At 51.9% G+C, this 23,763-nt stretch overlaps 1 protein-coding gene across 2 annotated transcripts in view; it reads left to right on the top strand.

The window, feature by feature from the left end:
- XXYLT1 (xyloside xylosyltransferase 1) overlaps window positions 1-22,577 on the top strand; it is a 155,371-nt gene extending 132,794 nt beyond the window's left edge. For both annotated transcript variants that reach the window (XM_004745296.3, XM_013052620.2), the window contains exon 4: window positions 21,005-22,577. In XM_004745296.3, coding sequence (XP_004745353.1) covers window positions 21,005-21,401 — 397 coding nt within the window. In that variant the 3' untranslated portion in view covers window positions 21,402-22,577. The remainder of the gene's footprint in view (window positions 1-21,004) is intronic.
- The last annotated feature ends 1,186 nt before the right edge of the window (window positions 22,578-23,763 follow it).

Raw genomic sequence — 23,763 nt, 5'->3', positions numbered from 1 at the left:
AGAGGCTTAACCCACTGAGCCACCCAGGTGCCCCATATTTTCCCTTTTAAATTTAACTCCTTTCTTCCCTCACCTGGATTGGTTCTTTATGGGCCTTGAGCTAGTATGACTTTGGCCCACACAGCCTCCAACAATTCCAGAAATGATGAACACAGCTGCTGGGTGGGGTCGCGTGGCTGCACTCTTCTTTTTCTTGGTGACCAGACCCCTCGGTGGCCAGCATTGAGAAACTAGGCCCAGCCTTGTGGACCCGAATCTCAGGCTCTGTCTGCAAAGACCCAGATTCCGTGCAGGATTCCAGCTACACCTTCTGCCCACAACACTGACGGCCACCAGTGTTAGCCTGTCCTCCTCACCAGGTACTGGCTGTGAATGGAGCCATGCCTTTTTCATTCCTGTGAGAGCTAAAACTTTGGCAAAAATCAGCAAAACATTCCTAGTTCTAACCTCATTTTGGAAAATTACAGAGTCAGAACTGCCAGACGTATTTTCTGACATATCTCAGTTTCATACATTTCGTCTTAACAAAGGGCCAGGTGTTCTCATTTTCATTCAGAAAATATGCTAATCAGAGATATGTGTATAACCCCCACGTTTTACCCAAATCTCTCTGAAATGTATAGCATACAAAAGGAATATCCCTGAGGCTAATTAATATTTTAAAATATTTACTTAAAGCAGATTAAAGTTGCATACATTTCTAGAAAAATTAGTAACTGGGAAGGGAGTGGTTTTGCAGACTTTTTTTTTTTTTTTTTTTTTTTTAACCACTTTTCCCATGGCAATGGCCAGAGAATATAAGGGCTAACCTGCAGGGGAACCTGGGGGGGCTCAGTCAGTTAAGCATCCGACTCTTGATACCTGCTCAGGTCATGATCTTGGGGTGGAGAGATGGAGCCCTGTGTTGGGCTCCTTGCTGGGTGTGGGGGATGCTTAAGACTCTCTCCCTTTGCCACTCCCCACTCCCGAAGGGGGAAAAGAAAGTACTAACTGCCAGGGAGATCCGGTCTTTTCCTAGTGTGGTTCGAGTGGTTTTAGCGAAGGCAGTAGTGGAGGTACAGTGTTTCTGTCTGTGCTGTAATTAATTAAGTAAATTATGTTCAGTCGGGTGGAGCACAAAGGTCCCAGCTCTAAAAGGGTGGCCCGAAGCTGGCAAATGGCCTGGCAGGCTTGGAAAACAGTGTGTTTATGAGTGATGGTGGCCTCATTGCCATGTGCTGTGAGCTGCTTTGGGCTGCCCCACGGAGCTGGGCATGGCTGGGGCTGCTCCCAGCAGCCTGCATGATGCTGGCGGGCAGCTAGGGGGTCTTAACTCTTTGGCCAAATGTGGAACCTCGCTATTGTGGAAAAGGCACATTTTATCCTCACTGCTTGGTGGTGAAGGTCTACCTGTTTAGACTTAACTTCGGTTCATATGGACTGAGTCTCTGCTTGGTGCCAGCACTAGGCTAAGCAGCAGGGATTCGGATAATGAAAGACGTGGTCCCCATCCTCTAAGAGCTCAGGGCTGAAGAGGACCGAGAGGCACACAAGAGGACTATACAGCACACCTGCTTCCAAGGCCTAGAGGAGGGCACTTCACCCAGCGTGTGAATTGTAATGAAGGGGAGTCTGATGGACGTGGAGGGAGAGGGCACAGCATAGAGGAGCACAGCATGGAGGCCTCTGTGTCCTGTGTAGGCACTCCAGCTACTTTGGTCTGGATGGAGGACCAGGGTGCTCTGGAGGAGAAGAGGATGCGGTTGGATGGGGGCAGGGGCCAAGTCCTGGGCAGGGGGTGGGTCTCATGTGTTATGCTGAGGAGTTGCAGTTAATCCAGTAGGCAGTGAGGAGCGTGGTGTCACCCCAATGTCAGGATGGAAGACCCTGGACACCTGCCTGTCCTAGCTAAATCAAGCTGTCTTGTCGTCCTGGCAGCCAGAATGCCAAGCTGTAACTGACTTCCATTTCATAGAGGTCACACTCCCTGAGACAAAACTCCAGGCCAGCGTGAAGGCAGGAGAGTCAGAGATGACAAGGAAGCCAGCTCTGTCCACCTGTCCCACAGCAGTCTGCAGGCTGGCGGGAGACGGAAGCAGACAGACGCGGCTGGACCCCTTCGTGCAAGGAGCGATAGCCCGCTGTAGGAAGCAGCAAGAACAAGGGCAGTGGGGAGATTCGTTCCAAGTGCAAGATCTCCGAAGGTTTTTTGCAGGAGGTAGAAATGCCACATTCCACCAAAATTACTTCTTGTACTTGATTTAGTCTATTGTTGTCTTTTTTTTTTTTTTTTTTTTTTTTTTTTTTTTTAAGTATAGATAGGAAGACTTTCTCTTTTCCTTCTTCTATTTCTGTTTGGTGAGAAACAGACTCCCAATATTACTGAACTCCACCTTAAAAATAGATAATTTTTAAATTACCTACACCGAACAAGATTTCAACTATAGTTGCTGCATTTAATCTTCATCAGATGGTCTGTCTCTTCTAAATTATGCAGGGAAGGGGGCTTAGGAACCAGTTTATTATAATGGATTATAATGCACCTTAACTGCGTCCAGACTGACCGCACAGGCTTGCAGCAGCCTTGCTGGACTGGACAGGCTAATGCTTCAGTGGCAGAGGCTAAATGTGTTTCTCTGTGGTCCTGAAGCCTGGCTGGTGATGGAGGCTGAGCACAGCCTGTCCAGGCCCCCCCCCACAGGAATCCGTGTACCCACGCCAGGGTCTGCTTTTTACGTGTGAGGCTGAACAGGTTTCTTTCTCTCTCAAGTTTTCTTATTTCAGTCTCTTGCAAAGGGAGAAAGAGAGGTGAAAACACTCCTTCTTGCACAGAAAATGGTGTTGCTTGGGAACCTGACCTCTGCCCCACTTGCCTTCGGCTCCCTCGGAACATTCCATGTTAATTATACAGTATGCCGCTGCCTCGGTTTTTCCTGTGGCATCGCAGTTTGGGAAAACAGATAGCAATTGCAACATGGTCTGTGCTCGAAGCAGTGAGGAAGGGAAAGCCACCACCCTGTGGGGACTGAGGGCCTCGAGGTGGCTTGGAGCCCACCGATCCAAGAGCTGAGGGCCCGAGATGGGTCCCCAGAGCAGGTGGCATTGGGAATGCAGGCAGAGCCCCAGACTCCCATCAGCTCCCGTCGTGAAGAAGTGGCTCACCTCTGTTGTAACCTTGCCATGGTCGGGGCCTGGTGGCTTCTCCTCCACCACTGTGTGTGTGTGTGTGTGTGTGTGTGATAGGATATATATATATAACATAAAATTTGCCATTAGAACTGTTTTTACCCTGTGTGCTCACTGCTGTTTAATTCCATTCACCATGTGCAACCATCACCATGGTCTATTCCACAGGTATTTTTATGACTCCTAAAGATACTCTGTACCCATTAAGTACTAGCTTCCCTCTGCTACTGTCTAGTGTTCTTTCAGTCCCTCTGCCTTTGCCCATCCTGTAGGCGTGTAAGTGCCCCCTGCCCCGCCACTCTCTGCCGCCTCTGGGTCCTGGAGCTTGCTGTTGTCTCCTAGTGTCCCCCACCCGCTGGGCCTCTGGGACTCCCCTGCATTCATCTGGAGGTCGTACACTCCAGAATTCCCCTCAGTAGCCTGCTCTTCTTTCTGGAGCATTTGAGGGGAAGCACTCCTTCCGCCCACCTGACTGCCCCGAGTGAGGTTCTTTGGGTGAGGCTCTCTTCTCCATCTGGGAGCAGCGGGAGGGAGTGGCAGATGCTCAGGGATGAGTTTGTCCTAGTGGATGGTCATGTGGGGTGCTCCCCGTGCCCCAAGGGGCTGTGGAGGATGGTGTGGTAGTGGATATACAGTGTATGTATGCGTGTTGGCATGTGTGTATGGAGTGTATGTATGTGTGTGTGTGTGTGTGTGTATTTGTATACCTGTGAGGACATGTATGTGTTTATATGTGTGTGTATTTATTTTTTTACCTCAAAACCGGCTTGGCACTGAGACCTGTTCCAGGGACTGTCTCCAATTTGCAGTGTCTACGGTCGTGATGACACAGGGGCCTGGCCCTCGGGCAGATGAAACCGTGCCTGCCCTTCCTGTGCTTCTGAAGACAAGCATAGAGAAACAGGAAGACAGGCCTTCTCTGGAGCTGGCCAGATGGAGATCAGGGCGGCCTGCACACAGAGTGCCCTCTGTGTGTGAAACAGAGCGTTCACAGCTCCGTCCTAGCATTTCTACCTGCTTTTCCTTCATAAGTTCAGAAATGAATCCTGCGAATTTGAATTCTTTTTAACCTCAGTCAGAAGAGCCTCACATGCCGTCTCCATTCAAACACTGAGGGGGCCTTTGTGTTTGTGTGGGTGCCCACGGTTTCAATCAAGAGTCTCATTTTTTTGGTTGTTGTTGTTTCTAATCCAGAGAAGGTATTCTCTGTGAAAGCCAGGTTTTTCAAAACTTGTCTCTGTGCTCCAATTTTAATTACCAGTTAAAAGAAACCTCAGCCCAGCTTGCTAAATCGCTGTGTGAAATGTTACTGGGGCATGGAGAAGCTCTGGGGCTGAAGAAGGAATAGCATTCGTATTTCTGCAGGAGGGAGGGCTCAGGACTAGCTGGGAAGCTGAGCTTCAGCTTCCCCAGTGTGGAGGGGATGTGTGTGTGTGTACATATGTGTACGTGTGTGTGTGTTGGGGTACACGCTGGGAACAGAGCAAGGTTTCTGGGGATTATGTGGTCTTTCTCCTACTCAGAGCCCTATGAGCTCCATGTTTGTGCCATCATCACTTAACGGTGCTCCCTGTGGCCTGGGGCCATGGGGCCTGGGGCCATGCCAGGGGAGTCCCCCAGTCTCCCCTAGGTGGTCCTGGGCTCAGCAAGTACCCCTTATAGTGTGTCGAAACACCATTAGTTTCTGAGTAACATCAATGGGGCTTGTCTCTGTGTGAGGAGGAGGCAGGATGCAGACTTGCTGAAGATGGATTGGCCATTGGTCTAGTTTTTTCTCTTGCCTTTGCTTTAGACCCTAGAAACAACACTGCTATATATCACATATTGGGCTAAGTTCCCTGCGTCTCTAGCCGTTCCCTGGAAACAACCAAGACCCTCTCTGAAGCTGCTGGAGGGATGAGAGAGGAAGGGTTTTGATAAATGGTCCTTTTCCAGCCGGACTGGTTAAAGCAGCTTCTGAAAGCACCTAGCTTTCTCCCGCTGAGCCTCTGGCCTACGGTAGCATCAGATGTATAAAGAGGGGTGCACAGGGGTCCAGGCTGGCTATTCCTGGCAGGCTTCTGCTTCATCGTGGTTCCCCTCTTGAGTTAGCTTCACCCTTGCTCAAGCACGGATATCCAGATACCAGAGTCCCTAGAGGAACTGCCCCTCAGCCCGGCCCGAACAACCCCTCTCCCCAGCATCATGCACACAAACACTCAGAGCCAGACATACTGACCCTTGTGGCCTTCAGGCCTTTGAACCCTCTCTTCCGCCATCATGCTGGGCCCAGGTTATGCGCCAGACCCAGGACTAGACACACAATGAGGGGAAGGAGACCTCTCACCTTCCCTCACCTCTGGGCACCAGAGTGTTCATTGGTCACTTCACTGACTTCTCTGGCAAGTCCTCTCTCCTGAGGTTCCCAGTTCCCCGCCGCTGCAGGAGAGGGGAGCTGAAGCAGACGGAAGAGGGCTTGCGTTGCTCGGTGCCTGCTACTCCGGGGACTGCCAGCATTGCCGGCACCATGTGGTCCTCACGGTGGTCTCCAGAGCTGTGTTGGCTGGCTCTGGGGGAGCGCATGCCAGGACACAGTCTGACCGACTCAGACGCCCTTGCTCTTTCCTCTGCCTTCTCACTACTTGAACCTGGGCAGGTGGAACACAGCTTCAGCATGGCCTGGGAGCTTGTCAGAAGAGCAGAATGCCACCGCCTCACCTGCCGAATTCCACACAGAGGTTCGGTGTGCCCAAGAAAGTTCGAGAAACACGGCCACCCATTGCCCAGTCTCTGTGTGAGAGAAGCCTGTTCGGGGAGTGGAACCGAGGCGGGTGGCCGAGAAGACCTCCTTACCCTGGGGGTCGTGGAAGAGAGGTTGCCACCTGTGTGGGAGGGCAAACCACATGAGGATGGAAGAATTGACACCTACACAGGCCTCAAGTCCCCCCACACATCCATAGACAGATGCAGGAGAGGCAATCAGCTCCGAGTGCGCTCAGTGAACTGCCTCTGGGGTGCCTTCTGAGGAGGATGGCCTAAAGCTCGAAAAGCTTGGTGTGGGGAGTTTCCCGAGGTCCCACAAGGACTCTGGCGTAGGTGTAGGGGTCGAGCCAGGTAGTCGTATCCTCAGCAGCCCTGTGTGTTTGTGCCTGGACAGAGTGGGTGGCAAGGAGGTGTGGTTGGGCCACCCTGGCCTGTGTACGTGTGGGCAGGTGTCTCTTGGTCTCAGGCAGGTGGCAGGAGGGACAAGACTTCGATGGGATGGGAGTGCGGACGATGCCAGCCTGCCCAGGGGTGTGGATGTGGTTTTGCGCTGACAGGCTGGCAGAGCCGGCTGGTGGCACTCGGCTGTCATGGGGCCTGGACTGGCTCTCCTTGGGCAGGGTCATTTCTTTTCTCTTTTGCCTCCTTCGCAGGGTGTGTCCACAGCGGAGGTTTCTTTTCCTCAGGCTGAGACCAAGTCGGAAACTTGGGGCCTCCCCAGTCAGCCAGCCCTGCAGGTTCCACATGGAGCAGAGAGCGGAGTGGCTCAGCCCTCCTTGGGTGGTACGAGGATTTGTGGGATGGGTGACTCCTTGGGGTGTGGGAGGTGAAGATAAGCACCTAAGTAGTCTGGATGTGGGTCAGGTCAGGATCGACTTCCTCAGTCGGCAGTCTGGCAGCCTGAACTGCTGTGGGGACAAAGGCAGAGAGAAGGTGGCCAGGAACACTCGAGGGAAAAAGGCTGCCCCCTGACCAGCCCAAGAATATTCCAGAAGTATGGCTCCAGGAGTAGTGTCTAGCAGAACTGCTGTTATTTTCAAAAGATCCTAATTACTTTCCTCAGGTAGTGGCTTGGACTCGCATCTAATTTTAATGCCACCTTTGATCTGGTTCTTAAAAATTCCACTCTTCACGTTCCCTCAAATCCTAGTTGGCTGTTCTGGCTAAGCCCCAGCCTCAGGACTCCACTCCTGAGAGAGCTGAGAAGTCACAGAAGTCTAGGCAGCCCCAGGCATGCCTGCATGGACACCAGAGAGAGTGCTAGGTGTGTAGGGGGGGTAATTCCGATTCTTTAACCCTTTATAAAGAGGACCACAGGCTCTGTAGAGATTCTGGGGAACTCTCTGGAAGGCATGGAGAAGAGACTTAAGCAGAAGGGTCCCAAGGAGGGGTAAGGGGATCACTTTCAGTTTGAAGCAGGGAAAAAAATCTCCCTAGGAAATCACAAGGCGGCAGGCAGGTGGAGAAGAGCTCACCTGCCCTGGGTGAGGATGAGGTTGGCTACTGTCTGGAAGGAGCCAGTGAAAGAGACGTTTGCTCCAGGTCATCTGGAAAGACAGGGGTTTGTGAATGGGCCATGATGGCCAGCATCTCTCAGCTGTCCCCTTCCGCATCTTCCTAGCCTGGTCCTGTGTTTGGAGAAAGGCACAAAGGCAAGAGTGAGCCCCATGGTGCTGGTGCTGAGGCCATTATGGCTGACATGATGTCAAAAACCAGAGTCACAGTGTATCTGAGCCAGGAAGGTCTGTCTGTTGTACTGGTGGGAGACAGGGGAGTGACCCAGCTGGTATCACTGTGCAAAAGTCAGTGATAATGTTGAAAGTAGGCCTTGTCATTCATGCTGCACCCATAGTGCTCAGGACAGAAATCTAGGCACAGGGCTCCTTATCTTCCTGCATCCCCTGTTTCTGTCCGCCCTCAGGTGCAGTCGCATGCCTGCTGCTGACAAATAGCTCCCCTTGTCATTAGTACTACCACCACCACTGTGCTCCCCTAGGGCCATGCAGCAGCTCCTCCCTCTCCTCCAGGCCACCCCCACCCCAGCCAGCCACCATCCTCATACACAGGCTGCCTTGCTTCAGCCCTTCTGTTCCCCTCAGCATCAAGGTCAGCCTCCCTGACCTTCCTCACAGGAACCTCCTGGTCTGGCCCATGTGCCCTCACTACTACCTGTCTTCACCTGCATCCTCTTCACTTTAAGTCTGCACTCAGATGCCTCTTTCTCCGGAGAACCTTCCTCCATCCCCACACAGACTAGGTGAGGAGGTCCTCTTGCAGGGACCCGACTATGGTCCCATCCCTTCTCCTGCCACTTGGGATCGTAACCGCCTGTTGGCTGGTCTGCCTCCTGCTGCATCAGTCCTTCCCCGACACCAAGCTGACAAGGGAAGGAGTCATAGTTTCTTTCTTATTTAGTGTTGTCTCTCAGGGCCCAGAACTATGTCTAGCACACAGTAGGTTTTCAGTACGTAGTTCTTGAATTCATAAATGTGCCAGGCTTGCCCCTAGCACTTTGCATATATTAACTTGCTAAAGCCTCAATGAGCCCTTAAAAAAAAATTCTCATTGTCTTAGTTTTCTGGATGGCCACAGTCAGAGAGTTAAGGAATTTGTTGTTGGCCCCACCTCTGGGAAGGGGGAGTCCTGGGATTGGAGCCCAGGCCTGACTCCCCTGCCCTTCCCACCGGCCATGCTTGTTGCCCGGAATTGTGGAGAATCTTCCCCTGCAGGCCTGTGATTTTGGCTGAGACCGCTGGCATGCTGAGAGACCAGAAGGGCCCTCAGTGCCGGCGACTGAGACTCCAGGCCACCTTTGAGGGATTGCTTGTCTTCTGAATCAGACAGTGCTGCTCAACCCCTCGTGATGGTGCTCCTTGATCCAGCCCTTCACGTTTGTGATCTAAGGACAGATTGTTTTGTGGATTTCCTCCCCTTTTTCCTTTCTTTAAAAAGAAAAGGGAAGACAGTGCATTGGAGGGCCACGTGGTGAGGCTTCTGGGCACGACGAGCAGCTGGCTCTGTGGGGCCTTCAGGCAGGCCAGGGACAAGTTGGACGTTTGGGTGGGCCAGAGGCCAGCCATGTTTGGTTTGCTGAGGTGCACTCTATTTATACAGATGACCTCTTGTGCAGTGCCCTTGGGTGAGAAGAGGCTTACAAAGTCAAGGACAGTCGTTTTGCATCTTGGGGCATCATGGAGAGAAAGGGTCCCAGTGGGGCAGAAGACAGAGGAGGACGGGGTGGCCTCTCAGGGTTTGCAGGGGCTGGAGGATGATGGCGAACCCAGCCAGCTCTCCGTGTGCCTGTTCCCTGGAGCTCAGGCCTCGCAGTGCTGTGTGATCGCCACGGCCCGAGGGGAGGCTGAGTGAGAACTTTGCACTGAGCTGCAGAGTGGTCTCCCTTGCATGTCAGGCCTGGACTTTGCCAGCTTGTCAGCAGACGCGAATCATAGGGCTTTGTGGATACATGGAAACGGGGTTCAGAAACAAAAGCAAGTAACAAGAAAGAAAAACCACCTTATACTCACCAACCGATGCTACATTTAAAGAAAGATTAATTATTGGAGATTGGTGGTCATTCTGGGCATAAAACGACAGGCCTGCTTAATCTACTTAACAGACGCAGGAACTGAGGTCTCGGGAGGGGGCGTGACTTGCTCAGGGTCACCCCACTGGTGGTTGCAGAGCTCTGCAAACAGGCTCAGGCCCCCTCCCTGTGACAGACAAGGTAGGGGAAGCAGACATTTGTTCTCCATAGAGAACCCACATTGCTTCTCACCCAGTGTGATGTGTGTCCATGGCGTCCATCATCTCATACTTTCCTGAAAAACCCTTCCAACCACCCTAACTCCATAAAGGAATCCTGGAGTACAGAGAGCTCTAGTACCTTCTCTGGGGTAGGAAGCAGAGGACCAGGATTTGAGCCTGGACCGTCTGCTCCCAGAACCTGCATTCTTTTTTTTGTTGTTGTTTTTTAAAGATTTTATATATTTATTTGACACAGAGAGATCACAAGTAGACAGAGAGTCAGGCAGAGAGAGAGAGAGAGGGAAGCAGGCTCCCTGCTGAGCAGAGAGCCCGATGCGGGCCTTGATCCCAGGACCCTGAGATCATGACCTGAGCCGAAGGCAGCAGCTTAACCCACTGAGCCACCCAGGCACCCCAGAACCTGCATTCTTAACCCCATGATGTACCAGTACTTTTTTCCAAGGCAGTAGAAAACCAATGTACATGAGTTGCCCTGCCACTCCCCCCACCCCCACTCCAGACTAATGGCTAATCCCTGGGATAGAAGGCGGCAGAGCTGGGTCCTCCCTCCCAGTGCCATAAGCACGCTGCTTCCAGGAACCATTTCCCTGATGGTCCCCCACCCACCCTGCTCCCCCTTCCCAGAGCTGTGATAAAGTGAGAAGGTACAGAAAAGCATTAGCATAAAATTTGTATGAAATTTGTAAGGGACTCTATCTGTACCTACTTTATGGCCATTTGCAAGATAAAATGACATCATTGCAGCTCTCGTGGTTTTCATCTCTTTATACAAATACCAGTTTTTTTCTTCTGAGTGCATCAGCGTTACCTGAGAGCTTGCCAGAAATGCAGCCTCTGAAAGAGAATCTGCATTTTAACGAGATCCCAGGTGAGCCCCTCACACAGTAAAGTCTGAGAAGTACCACTGCCCAGAACGAGCTCCTGTGGGGCTGTGCCTGTGTCCTTGCTTGCGCTTGACAAGTGGGAGATCCTCAGCATTTGTCAGTTGCCAATGTGCTAATCACTGTTACCCTTGACTGAGACCTGCCACAAATGTGGTAGAAGACAGTGAGCAGGGACAAGCAAAGGTAGAGGTTGGCTTAAATGAAACGGGAAGGCTCATAGATTTTTTTTTTTTCTGGGATTGAGAAATAACATATTTTGTGGCAGCTCAATTGCCTTTGTGCCTGGGTCAGCCAAGCCCACACAGTCTCCCAACACCCAGCTCCTGGGTTGGGACACCCCCTTCTGTGAGGGTGAAGGGTGCTAGGCTGGATTGATTGAGCTTAATTCTGGACAGAGGGTTAAATCCTACACCTGCTCTTCCCCATCACCCTTACTGCACTTGACTGCATTTTGCTCACTCTCCCAGAAAGCACTCTGGCATGTGTCCTGGGTACTTCTTTTCTGTGTCCCCTAGTGCTGTGGGCTTTTTGAGGACAGTGAGCTAATTCTGCAGGTAACTCTGCCTGGCTTTGTCTTCACCCTCAACCTCAGTTCCCGGAAAGGGCAGGATTGTGGAGCTAAGCTGGGGCCTGTCCACGCATGCCAGGCCAGCTCCATGTGGATATTCAGTAGCCCAGCCTGCTGGCTGCATATCCTATAGTCTCTTGGTTAGCTCTTAGGGCTTCTACCAGATTTGAGCTTCTCGCTAGCAGTGATGCACAAGCCTTGTATTTGGAGTCCTGGCATCTTCTAGGGCCACTGCCAGGAAGGGCATTGTCCAGAGAGCTGTGGGCACCCCTGGGCCAGGTTACCATCTGGGTCCCTTCGTTGATAATCTTCATCACAGTGGCACTTCATCACAGATATGCATTCCTCGGCTCAGGGAGCTGACATTTCTACGTCACTTTCTCAGTCCTCACCCTGAGAGAAACGCAAGGTTCAAAACAAGTCTCCTCCAAATGTGTCACTTTGATATGTGGGCTATTTTGGGCTGAAGGCAGTGGAGACCTGCAGGTTCAAGAGAAACTTTTGCTCCTCTCTTAACTATCTAGAAGAATCTAAATTGGGAGTCTTTTCCAGAGTAGGGGTTATTACTAGAGATAAATTTATCTAAATGATCTATCTCTATGGCCAGGCAGACCTCTAATTACTAAACCTCTGCTCTTCCTTATATTGCCCTGTGAATTGCCCTCCTCCTCTTTGATGCCCCAGCCCTATTCCATTCCTTAGCTCAGGATGGCATATCTACCTCACTTTACCTTTCCGTCTTTGAACCTTTCATGTGCGTAGGGTTCCTGTTTGTACAAAATTAATTTTTCTTTTCTCCTGGTAATCTGTTTCATGTCACTTTAATTCTTAGACCAGGTGGAAGAACCTCTGAAGGATAGAGTAAAATTGTTCCTCCCCCAACAGAGACCTGGCCACCCTCAGTTAAAACACCTCTGATGCTCTAGCTCATGGGGCCCACGGCACATTCTCCCCCAACTCCCTTTCTAAACTATTGTTCCACCACCTTCATTCACCATTCCCCTCTTTTCAATTCTATCCTCTGATTTTATAGTATCTTGTTCCTTTTTTCATTCATTCTTTAGTCCATCCATTCATTTATCCTTTTGAAACTTAAGAGTTTGCAGGGCCTACTGTGAACCAAATGCCACACTAGGCCCTCAAGTCATAAAGGTGAATAACACATTCTAGTTGCCAGTGCCAGGCCTGGTTCTGGACTCCACTCAGACCTTTCATATTCAGGCAAATCCTTTATCCATCTTTTATGGATTCCTCACTGCCCTTGTAAACCATTTCTCTTTCTCAAACCCTTATTGGTACCCAAGTCCCTCTATCTCCATAAATGACTTTACCTCTTAACCTTCCCAAGATTTAGAGTTCACCCTAAATGCCCTCTCTCAGTATCCCTAATTCCCACTACAGAACTTGTATCTTCTTATTTATGTCCTTTCTCTAGTCTCAGGTTTGTCCTGGAATTTCTCACTTTTTGGTAAGCTCTTCTGCCTGACTCCTATGACCATGAGCAAATGGTTCATATCTCCCAACCATACTTTGCTCCCTGTAACAGGGAAAGAATACTACTTACCTCATTTGTTTGTTATAGACATTAAATGAGGACTTAAAACAGGGTCTGGTACAAGTATTAGCCATCATCATGATTATCGTTCCTCAAAGTACCCACCCTTCCACTCACCCTGTATTTCTTACCTCGTTAGTCTGGCATATGCATTCCTTTCCCTGGGCATATAGATGTCCCCCCTCGCCACATCTTACCCCGTGCTGAGTGCCCAGCTCCTTAGTCTCTGTCGCTTATCTCTGTCAGAGACCTGTCATCTCCTATAGCATTTCCAAGTTCCCATCCTCTGCCGCTTTCAATACAGTCCATATTCTCATATGCATTGAGGTAATGGGGGCAGTTTAGAGTGGGTGGGGAGCCAGAAGGATCCGGGGGAGACTATGTAGAGAATAGGGAGAGGTGGGCCCCCAGTGGCTCACAAGGGACTGGAAAGCTGGTTCTGTGGGGGGACATGCAGGACGATGCAGTCAGAGGGGACGATCCCAGTTCCCCGTCACTGGAGCAGAGTGCCTTCTGATGGCAAGGTTCATGGAGGGAGAGCCCAGTGGGTAGCTCAGGTGGGGCTGATGATGATGAGGCCATCATTGTGGCCGTTGACATTATTGCAAGTGAATTTCCCGGCTCCTCTTCTTCCATCCCCTAAATATTGGAACTCCCCAGAATTCTTTCATGCTTGCTTTGTGCTCCATGCCTGTGACCCATCCCCTGCCACCTGCAGGACTCTACCACATCACTATTCTTGCTGATACCTGTTCAAGACTGAATGGGTCCTCTCCGTTTTTATCCTTCCAACTTTGCCCTAGTTAGTGTTCACCATCCTTATTGTAACCTGGGCATGAAGCCCTCAGAGCTCCACCTACCTGCTTGAAGCCTCCAGTGCTTCTTCCTCCATCATCTGTCCCTTGGTGCTCCCCAGTTTCTCCCCATGCTGCCCTCCAGGCCCTAGCCCAGTTAGGCACAGCACACTTGGGAGCTGTCAGATTGAGTGACCACAAGCTCCCAGCCTTCCCACCTATGTTCACAGCTCTGGAGCAGCAGGTGTGGGAGGAAGGCTGTGTGGCCGAGATGTCCCAGCAGGCTGGGCATGAGCAGTGATGGGCGGGCCAGGAGGTGTGAGAAGAGGACTGGCAACTCAGAGAAGGCCATCCCACCCTCCTGTGCACACAGGGGAATGGGAAGCCTCGGGACCCTGGCTGTGACATGCTATGGGAGAGGACCCATTCATTGCCACCTATGGGAGGTGGCACACTGAGCAGCTCCCCTTCCAGAGGTCTCTAGGCAGAAAAGAGGGCTGTGGGCAGTTGGAGGGTCTCCAGGCTCAGAATTGTTCAGGCCATCTTGTGGCGGGTCAGAGGCCTTCCTAGTGGGGATGTTCACCCTCCCTGATTCCACTGCTGTGCCAGGTGTTACAGAGGTCGGTCACAGCTGGTACAGCTTTAGGAATGAGCCAGACAGCGCTGGTTACCTTTATTCTAGACTTCATGAGGCAGGAAGCCATGATGAGACAGAAGCCTCCAGATGGTTTCTGGCTGGTTAGGTGGATGAGGGCTGCCCCTGAGATACTACACCATGAGAGGAGCCTGGGCACAGTGGAGCTCTGCCCTTCTCTGCCAGTCAGGGCCTCCCCTCATTGGCATGTCTCACCCCCATCCCCATGTTAGCACTGAGGAAACCAAGTGCTGAGGAAACCTTGTACAGTGGGCCCTCACCCCTGGCCTCTTGAGTCCAGCTGTAGACCCCTTCATCTTACAATAGATGCTGTTGATGTGCTCACGTCAGGGTCTTGCTAGAGCACCAGTTTCTTGAGGGCAGGAATGTTCTACTTCCCATTTGTTGTAGGCTCCGATAGGTGCTCCATTCAGTATTTGGGTGACCGCTGACTGATTATTCTCTCAATCTGCGTGCTGTCTGGTGCTCCCGCATATCTCCCTTAAAACCAGGAGACACCGCAGTGTGGGCTTCTGGACATCTCTCTGCTGGCTGATCAGTGTCGTGTCACCTCTCACCCTCCCCCCCCACCACACCCACATTTCTGAATCCCTCTGCTTTTCTCTGGAGCCTGTGCGTACCGCTATAGACACCTCCCCCTCCTTCTGTGAGCCTCCTGGACAGATGCAACCCAGCCTGTCATGACTGTCTGGCTCAGCCCGCCGGGGGTTGCAGGAGTCAGGGAGTTTCCTGAAGGCAGCTCTAGGTGCCACCAGTGCCCTCCTACTGCAGACAGTGAGAACACAGATGAAGGTAAGCTGTGTACCATTTTCCTTTGTCTTCATTGTTGGAGAGGGTTCTGGGCCAATTGTGTGCCTCTTCCCCCAGTTCAGAGGCTGAAGTCCTAATTACCAGTGCCCCAGACTGTGACCTTAATTGGAAATAAGGTAGCCATGGATATAATGAGACCACACTGGAGTGGATAGGCCCCCTTGCCCAATATGACTGGTATCTTTAAAAGGAGAGATTTGAGTGTGCCTGGGTGGCTCAGTTGGTTAATCATCTGCCTTGGGTTCAGGTCATGATCCCAAATCCTGGGATCGAGGCCCACATTGAGCTCCCTGCTCAGCAGGGAGTCGACTTCTCCCTCTGCCCCTCCCTTCTGCTTGTGATCTCTCTCTCTCTCTCTCTCGTTCTCACTGTTTCTCAAAGAAATAAAATATTTTCTAAAAGTGGGGGGCTGGGAGATTTGGACACAGACACACAAACAGAACGCTCTGTGAAGATGAGGACAGATACTGGGGTGATCCTTCTAAAAGGAAGCCAGAGGTTGCCAACCAACCACCGGAGACTGGAGAGAGACATGGAACAGCTTCTCCCTCAGCCCTCAGAAGGAACCATCCCTGCCAACACCTTGATCTCAGACTTGCAGCCTCTGGGAGGGGAGGGTAAATCTGTATCACTCAGGCCCCCCAGTCTGTGACGCTGTGTTCAGCAGCCCCAGCAGACAGCTGTAGAGAGCTCTGTGGTCTTGTAGGTAAGAATGAAGAGCCCAGTGTCCAGATAAGCTCTCTAGAAAATTTGGTTCCTGTAATAATAGCTACCCCAGTGCCCCGTTGGGACCCCCCCGCCCTTCCCCCAATGAAAGCCTCCATCATGGCTTTCAGAAAACACAGACTCAAACTTCTTCCCCAGACCTTCTTCAGCTCCTCTTACTTCCATGAACCCTCCTCTCAGACTGGGGCAGGCAGTGCAGAGATGCCAGTTTGCCAAGAAGGAACCTTGGCAGTCTTGGGTGTGGGGAAGGGTGAACGGGGGGCCCTGATGCTTCTGGAAGAAGGCCCTGGGGAAATCCCTACAGTGTGCCCTCCTTATCCCCTCATCCCCCTGTGGAGTCTCTTTTGGACTTGAGCACCCCCAGAAGTCCTCTGCTCTCCTGCCAGGCTGCCTGGTTCCAGCACCCCCAGCTCCACCCATGTGCCCCCTGCCTCAACCCCTGACCTGTTGTCCTCTCTCGGTTCTGGGCATATTGTGGTTGGAAACTCAGTTGCTGGCTTGCAAACAGGGCTGGTGTTTGAAAGCAGGCACACATTTCTTTTGAGGTCCTGCAAACACGGACAAGCACATGCCTTCCACCTGCTGCCCCAAGCAAGCCCCGTCAGCCATTTGGGGGCCCAGCTCCCCTTCCAGGTGCAGGCATGTTGGGCTTGGAGGAGCTAGTCCCTGCCAGATGGCAAAGCGTGAACTCTGTGCCTCCCGAAAGCTTGGCACTAAGTGGCACAGTTTCACCTGTCACATGGCTTATTGCATGGTGGAAGGAGCAGTTGCCTTCTCTGGGAAGGGCGTTTTTGGGAAAGCAAAATCATCAGCCTGGGATTGGGGTGGGGGTTACCTTTTCAGTGGTGTGACTACGGGCAGGGCCATTTCTGAGCCTCGATGTCCTCATGGGTAAGCCAGGCAGGTGAGCTAAGAATCTTCATGTGTCTTTAGGTTCTGGTAGCCTGTGGTCCCAGGAGAGAACCCTCTCGCCCTGGTCCTGCCATTACTAGCCTGTGGAACTTCAAGAACGTTTCTGTCTAGCTGGAGCTGGAGCTGGAGACCTGAGTTGCTAGCAAGAGATCCTGATAAGGGTCGGCTGTGACTCCTGGCAGTGAGGAGTGCCCTGGGAAGTGGCCGTCTAAAGCCTCACTGTGTCGGCAGTCTGTGTCATCTCCAGTTTGAGACCACAGGGTGGTGTTTCCGCTAAAGAACTGAAGAGTCTGTGTCTGTCCCCCAGAATGTCAGCTCAAGGCAGGACAGAGGGACACTGTCCTTGCTCCAAAATCAGCCCCTCATCACCCACAACTGTCCCCTGGTCACCTAACAGGATATGCTGCTCTTCACTCCCGGCCTTTGCTTGCAAAAGACTGGAAAACAGGGTCCCTTCCAAGTCAAACAAGAGCTCATTGGTCCTGGGACACAAGCATGGGCATAAAGGGAGTAATGTTTCCTGATTCCAGTCTTCGCTGATTAGACAGCATCCAGACGGCATGCTTCCTCCGGGAAGAGGCCCAGCCTCACCTGCTCATTAGACTTTGCACTTGACTCTGAAGACTCGATGGCTAAACCATAGGGAGAAGTGCCACACACGACACTGTCCTTAGGGACCTCAGAAAACAGAGCCCTCTTTGCCTGAAAACCAACAGCTTGAACTCAGCCTGAGTCAGCATGGGCTTCTAGAACCTTCTTAGGGAGCTCGATGCAGACTGCCCAGGCTCGTTGCATGCTCCCATCCTTGCTTCTCAACCCTCTCAGTAGTGAAAATGGAAGACCCTGAGCCTTAGGAGCCAAGAAAAACCAAACCAGGAGAAAAGCATGGATAGGGAGGCAGGAGGGTCTGTGATTGGGGTGGTGGGAGGAGAAAGACTTATTCATAATAACATGTGTTCTTTCCCAGGTTTTCTGGCCAGCTTCTCTAGTTGAGAGACTTGTTGGAGTGACCTTGGTAATGGTCATCAGGGAAAGACTTGAAGGGAGAAAATGACTGCTTTTCAAAATGATTTCAGATACCTCTTTTCATAAGATGGGTTTTCTTCATGAAAACTAGTGTACTTGTTTTTAATAATTTAATAGTTTTTTTTATGAGTATTACTTAGGGCATACTCAATAGAACAAATTTAGGAAATGCATTGCCCATACTTGGAAGAATGTACTTGAAGGTTCTTAATTTGTATTTTCCTGTCAAGCCTGGTTGATTCCAGGAAAGACTCAGTATTTACCATGGACTGCCAGTGTGAGGGCTTGTTTCCCATTTGTCCCCTCTCTTGTGTATCTCCAGGGGACAGTGGAGGATGGAGACAAGCATCTGCAGAGGCCCAAGTCCAGATGATGCATCAGGGCAACATGGCCGACTATGGGCTTGGAGCTTAATCGGGGAAACTTCTAGAAGCTCCAGGACTTGGAGCCAGATCCCTGCATTCATACGGAGGCTCCTGCGGCCTCAGCACACACCACTGGCAGTGCCCTTTGCATACATATCAGTTCAGCCCCAGGCCCTGTGAGGAAGGCGAGGGTCTAGGGCTCTCTTTGACCTCCCTGAGACAGGCTCTTGGGTCTGACCCCCTCTCAGTGAAGTACCAGCAGCTTCCACCTCACCTGCCAGCCAGGTCCCCAGAGCCCGTGGCTTTGGGGGTATCAGCCAACTTCAGAAATGAGATTGAAATCCAAGTGCTGCTCCTGGGAAACCTAGCCCATGGAATCCGAGTGAAGATGAAAGGGACTTTGGAGCTCAGGGCCCTTGCGTTTGAGTTGGGCTTGACCCTGACGCACAGGGGACCTCTGTTCCGTCCCTGTTAGAATGCCGCCAGTGACGTCCCCGTGCCGCCCAGGAGCCGAGGCGGGGAACAGAAAGGGCTCTGCCATCCTCGTTGTGCTGTGGCAGGGGGAACCAGCCAGGCTGCCCCGTTTGGCCCATTCACGTGGGATCAGGGCGTATGAGCTCGGGTCCCTCCATGGCCCTTTGTCCTTCTCTCCATCCCAAGGCCAGTGTGGTTCCTCCACACAAACCAGCCGACACAGAGGCCAGAGAAACCCAGCAGTCCTGCAGGCGGCGGCTCTGTCTGTCTGGGTTCATTTTGGAGTGGTAGGCCTGCTTTAAACAGGGGCACCCTGGAAATAATTTTGTACTTAGAGAAGCACTGGTTCATTTACAGGCTGTTTTCCTGCCTCGGGACGGATCCTGGGCAGCTTGCATTTCCAATTTCCTGTCCCTCCTTCGCTTCTCCTTACCGGTCATAATGTGCTGATGCTCTGGGCCTGGCTCTCTCTGGCTTTGTTATAAAATGACTCTTTGTAGCGCCGGTGGTACTAGGCATGAGGTTCCCAAAGAGCCACCTGGCTTCTGGTCCCCACCTGGAAGGATGCTTGTTGTTCTGTCTGCGTTTGGCCCCACTGTCCTGGGCCTAGCAAGTTCCGTAGCAGGCCAGTCTGCTAGAGACAGGGGAGCTCCGGGGGGTACTGCAGGGCAGCAGATGGCCTCTGCACCCCCAAGCTGGCTCGTGAGTAGAGACTGTACCGAACCCTTTGAAACCCCTGAGCACCCTCTCGTGGTCCCCTGCCCCTCACCACGCCGGAGAGATGGGGCCCTGGGGCCTGGAACACGGCATCCACAGCTGCAGCTTTGTGTCCTGACATTTCTCTGTCCCGGTTCCAGACGACACCGAAGGTGACATAGCTTGAGCCCCACTGACCTTCCCATCCTTCCTCATCAAGTACTTTCATGTTCTGAAGGCCCACCGTGTGGGCGCCGTGCGAGGTGCTGAGAATGCAGAGGTGGCGGCAGTCTTGGGGAGGGCAGACTTGACCGCTAGCCTGCACCCTGCTCATTCTCCCATGGTCCCCCGGAAAGGGGAGAGACGAGACCTGGGGGACAAAAAGAAGGAGGCTGATGGCCTCGCCATGTCTAGGACCTCCACAGGCCTGGCCCTGCCGGTCTTCTACACACGTCTCCCTTCCCGGGCCTCCCCTCCCTGGTGAGTGCTTCTCTTCTCTCCTGGAAGGCTGAGTCCTGCCTCCTGGGTAAAGCCCCCCTGCTCCTGGTTGGAGGAGCCCTCCTCTCCCATGCTGTGGTGTCCCAGATTCATCTGGGAGAATCTTAGTGGCTTACAGCCTGGACCTGCGGGAACCAGTTGGAAGAAATATGGTAAAACCGACCAAGTCGCCAGGCAGCATTCCAGCGCCCTGTGATCCCATCACTAGAAGGGCTCCCACATCTCCTTTTGCTCTGGAAGCTTATTTTTGCCAAGGTTGTTATCACCAAGCAGGCGCCAGAGCTCTGTTCCACTCACTGTCCAATTATGGCAAAATTCAAACAATAGACCTGTTATTCCGCTTGTAAGAATGTCCAGAGGGAATGCTTTTCCCCTCCCCAGGATCGAACTCTCGGTGCCCTTTGTGATATGCGAGACCTCAGGGAAGGCCTCTCCGATTCCCAGACACAGAGCAGTGTGTGGGAGCTGCGAAATGGATCTCTGTGGCTGCCATGGGCCGGGTCTCTTGTATTCTTTCCCCTGCGCTGGTCACTTCCCTGCACAGATCCTGCCCTGTGACTGGTTGAGGGAGAGACCTCTGGGAGCCTTGGGGTGGCATTTCCAGGTGCCCCCATGCATCCCCCATCCTGAGGCCTTGAGAGAAGATTGAGATGACATTCCCTCTAAAATAGCCCTAATTCCACCTGGCTGTTCCAGCTGTTCTTCAGCCTAACCCATGCATGTGGGCCCTGAGCTCTGTTGCAGGCCTCCAACCCCTGCCCAGCCGCTCAGAAGTGCTAGGCTTGGGCCTTCATGAAGCTTGTTCTAAAGCAGAAACTGACTTTATTTAAGCCTGCAGGTAGCTTTCTACCTCTTTACCAGATCGCTTCTCAAAATCACTTCCCCCCCTTCTCTCCTTTCCTTTCCAAGATCACAAAGGCAGGAGCACTTGGGTGGCTCAGTCGGTTTAGCATCTTTCTTCGGCTCAGGTCATGATCCCAGGTCCTGGGATTGAGTCCCGCATCGGGCTCCCCACTGAGGAGCCTTCTTCTCCCTCTCGCACTGCTTACTTGTGCTTTCTCTCTCTGTGCGCCTGCTACTTGCTGAGTCCTAGACAAATGTTAGCAACGATGTCATCCTGAAGGAGCAGAGGATCATGGGAAGACCCTGAGGCTTGGAATCAGGAGGCTGGGGTCTGAGTCGAGCTCTGCCACTTGCTGGTGGCATGATGCCAATTCCCAGCCCAAGAACCTCCCTGTCCCCAGAGCTATAAACCTGGAGTGAAGACAGCGTCTCTCTCCAGGCTGGTTTTGACCACCCGGGAAGATAGGGCCGGCAGACTGTTTCACCCACACAAACCAGGTTAAATCTGCTCTCTTTCCCTTTCCAGGCACACATTCTGGCAGTTCCGCCACGAGAACCCCAAGACACGGGTTGGGGGCCCCCCGCCCGAGGGGCTCCCCGGCTTCAATAGCGGAGTGATGCTGCTGAACCTGGAGGCCATGCGCCAGTCCCCCCTCTACAGCCGCCTGCTGGAGCCCACACAGGTACAGCAGCTGGCCGACAAGTACCACTTCCGTGGCCATCTCGGGGACCAGGACTTCTTCACCATGATTGGCATGGAGCACCCCGAGCTCTTCCATGTGCTGGACTGCACCTGGAACCGGCAGCTTTGCACCTGGTGGAGGGACCATGGCTACAGCGACGTCTTCGAGGCTTACTTCCGGTGTGAGGGCCATGTCAAGATCTACCATGGGAACTGCAACACCCCCATCCCTGACGTCTAGGTCCCGTCCCATCTGCTGTGCCCTCAGGTCTCAGGGTCTGGGGGAGGCCAGAGGGGTGCCCCTGTTAATCAGCCCCTGGCTGGTGTCCGAATCCCTATAGGGATGTGCTCTGGGGTAAGGGGCTGCAGCTGTCCCACCTGGTGGGTCCTTCTCCTGAGGCCACCCAGTGAGGATGGGCCTGCGAGTTGCTGGTGCTTGGGGCCTTTTCGCTCTGCAGGGCCAGGTATTGTGGAGGGCAAACACGCAGACATCTCCAGTGGGCTCGGAAGCAAGTGCGTAAAGAGAAGAAAGGAAGGACAATGGCGATCCGTGCCCTCGGCCCCCAAAGAATGGAAATCCTTTTGGGCACTGGCCTTTCTTAGACCAAATATAAATTTACTTTAAACTGACAAGCTTCCCTCTTGCCAGAAAGAACAAACTGTCTTGCTAGGGCTCCCAGGGAGCCGAACAAGAGAGGGGTATTCTCGCAGCTGGCCTGGAACTGAAGCATCAGTGAGTGCCCAGCTTCCACACACACGCACCCTAAGAGGCTGCGTGCTCATGCCCGCCATGCCCCCCTTGCCCAGTTGTGGGGGGTGAAGATCCTTGCCGGCTCTGGGAGGACCTGCAGGGCCAGTGGCAGCCCATCTGAGAAACCCGGCCTCATCGCTGGAGCTTCCCCAGCTTCTCGCTCCCAGCCGTATCCCAGAGCCTCCTTATCCCTCCTTCTTTCCAGCCGGCTTCAGGTGACCAGACTGTGCTCAGAAATCAGATCCACCATCAAAGAGCAGAGCTCGGCCACGGCCAGGGACAGGCGACAGAGTCGAGTCATCTGCATGGGGAAGGCACCTTCCAAAGAGGAGCCCAACAGTTTCTGCGGATAACCGTGTGGCTTGGAAGGGGTGTCCCTCGTAGACGGATAAGCGTTCAGTCTCTGTTGAAAAAAATCATCCTGTGATTTTCTCATTGCATCATATTAGACCCTGTACCTTCGAAAAAATTAAGTTCTTCTCTGAATGCATTCCCTTGCTAGATGCAGACACAAAGTCCCTGGTGGTCCATGTTGTCTAGTTGGGGGAGGTCCTCAGAGAGGAACTGTTGTTGGATTTTCATCTCCTCTGATCTCAATTTCATCCACTTTTTTATTTCTCTTTACCATGAGTGAGAATAGCTAATAAACCGTCTTTGAGAACATGATGATTACATTGTTTCTTCTCTGACCCCAGTTTACTGCTACCTGAAGGTTGAGTCAAGAGTGCACTCAGGGTCATTCAGGGCTGCCCCTGCCGTCCACATGACGGAGCTTAGTGGGCCCCCTGGCCTCTGTGGGGGCTGTGGCTGAGATGGGCACAGGGAGGGCAGCAGGGCCGCACTGGGGTCACTGGAGAATCATCTGGAAGCAAGAATGGCTCTGTCCCTTCTCACCTGCCTTACCTAGACTGTCTGGTTACCTCATTCCCCAGCCAAAGAGAGCACATCTCTCGCCTGACTCGGCTTGGACAGAACTGGTCTGTTCTCCTAGGAACTTGATTTCCTGTTTACAGCTACTAGTAGCTGAAAGCCTGCTGTGCGCCGAGCATTGTTTTGGGGATTTATATACTATTCATAATGCTCGCAAAAACCTCATGAAGGTGATTCCAATTCTCAAGTTTATTGTAAGAAAATAACAAGAGATGTAGACAGAGAGTCGTTAACACACCAGTTTTTTTAAAAATAGAAAACAGCTAGGAGTAACTTAAAATGTTGACTAAGGGAGTGGATAAATTATGTTACATCCATAAGATAAAATAGTTTAGGCATTAAAATCATATTTTTCAAGAATACTTAATGCCTTGGGAAATGCTTACAATGTGCTGTTAAGTAAAGTAGGCAAATATAAGATTATATGTACAGTATGATCCTCACTTTATTTTAAAAATTATATATGTATATATGTGTATATGTATAAAGAGATCCTGTTCCACTCTGTTTAATTAGTTCAAATCCTAAAATACCATGTGTTTCAAATACCACATTAAAAACAATTATTTCAATGGGGAAAGAATGGGGGTAAAATGCTAAGAGAATTTTAGATTCGATAACTAAGGTATTTTCCCCATGTTAATTTCAGTAATTCAAGGGTTTCTGGAGCTATGAGAGTCCTTTGTTAATTGCAAAGAAAAAACAATGAACTCATTGATCAAAATGGGCACAAGCCAAACCAAATCTCCTCCTCTACTTTTGAGATCACCTACTCAGGAGCTGCCCCCTCCTCTGTCACTGATGGATTTTGTGAAGAGCAAAGTAACACTCAGCAGGAGGTCCAGCCGGCCCAGCAAAGCCAGTGGATGTGACTTCTGGACAGCTCTTAGACAGCTGGTTCCTCACTGGAATCCTGTTGTAA

This window comes from Mustela putorius, unplaced genomic scaffold (genome assembly GCF_011764305.1).
Source record: "Mustela putorius furo isolate JIRA1106 unplaced genomic scaffold, ASM1176430v1.1 tig00003834_pilon_pilon_pilon, whole genome shotgun sequence".
In the NCBI taxonomy this organism is placed as follows: domain Eukaryota; kingdom Metazoa; phylum Chordata; class Mammalia; order Carnivora; family Mustelidae; genus Mustela; species Mustela putorius.
This window is presented reverse-complemented; position numbering and strand designations above follow the sequence as displayed.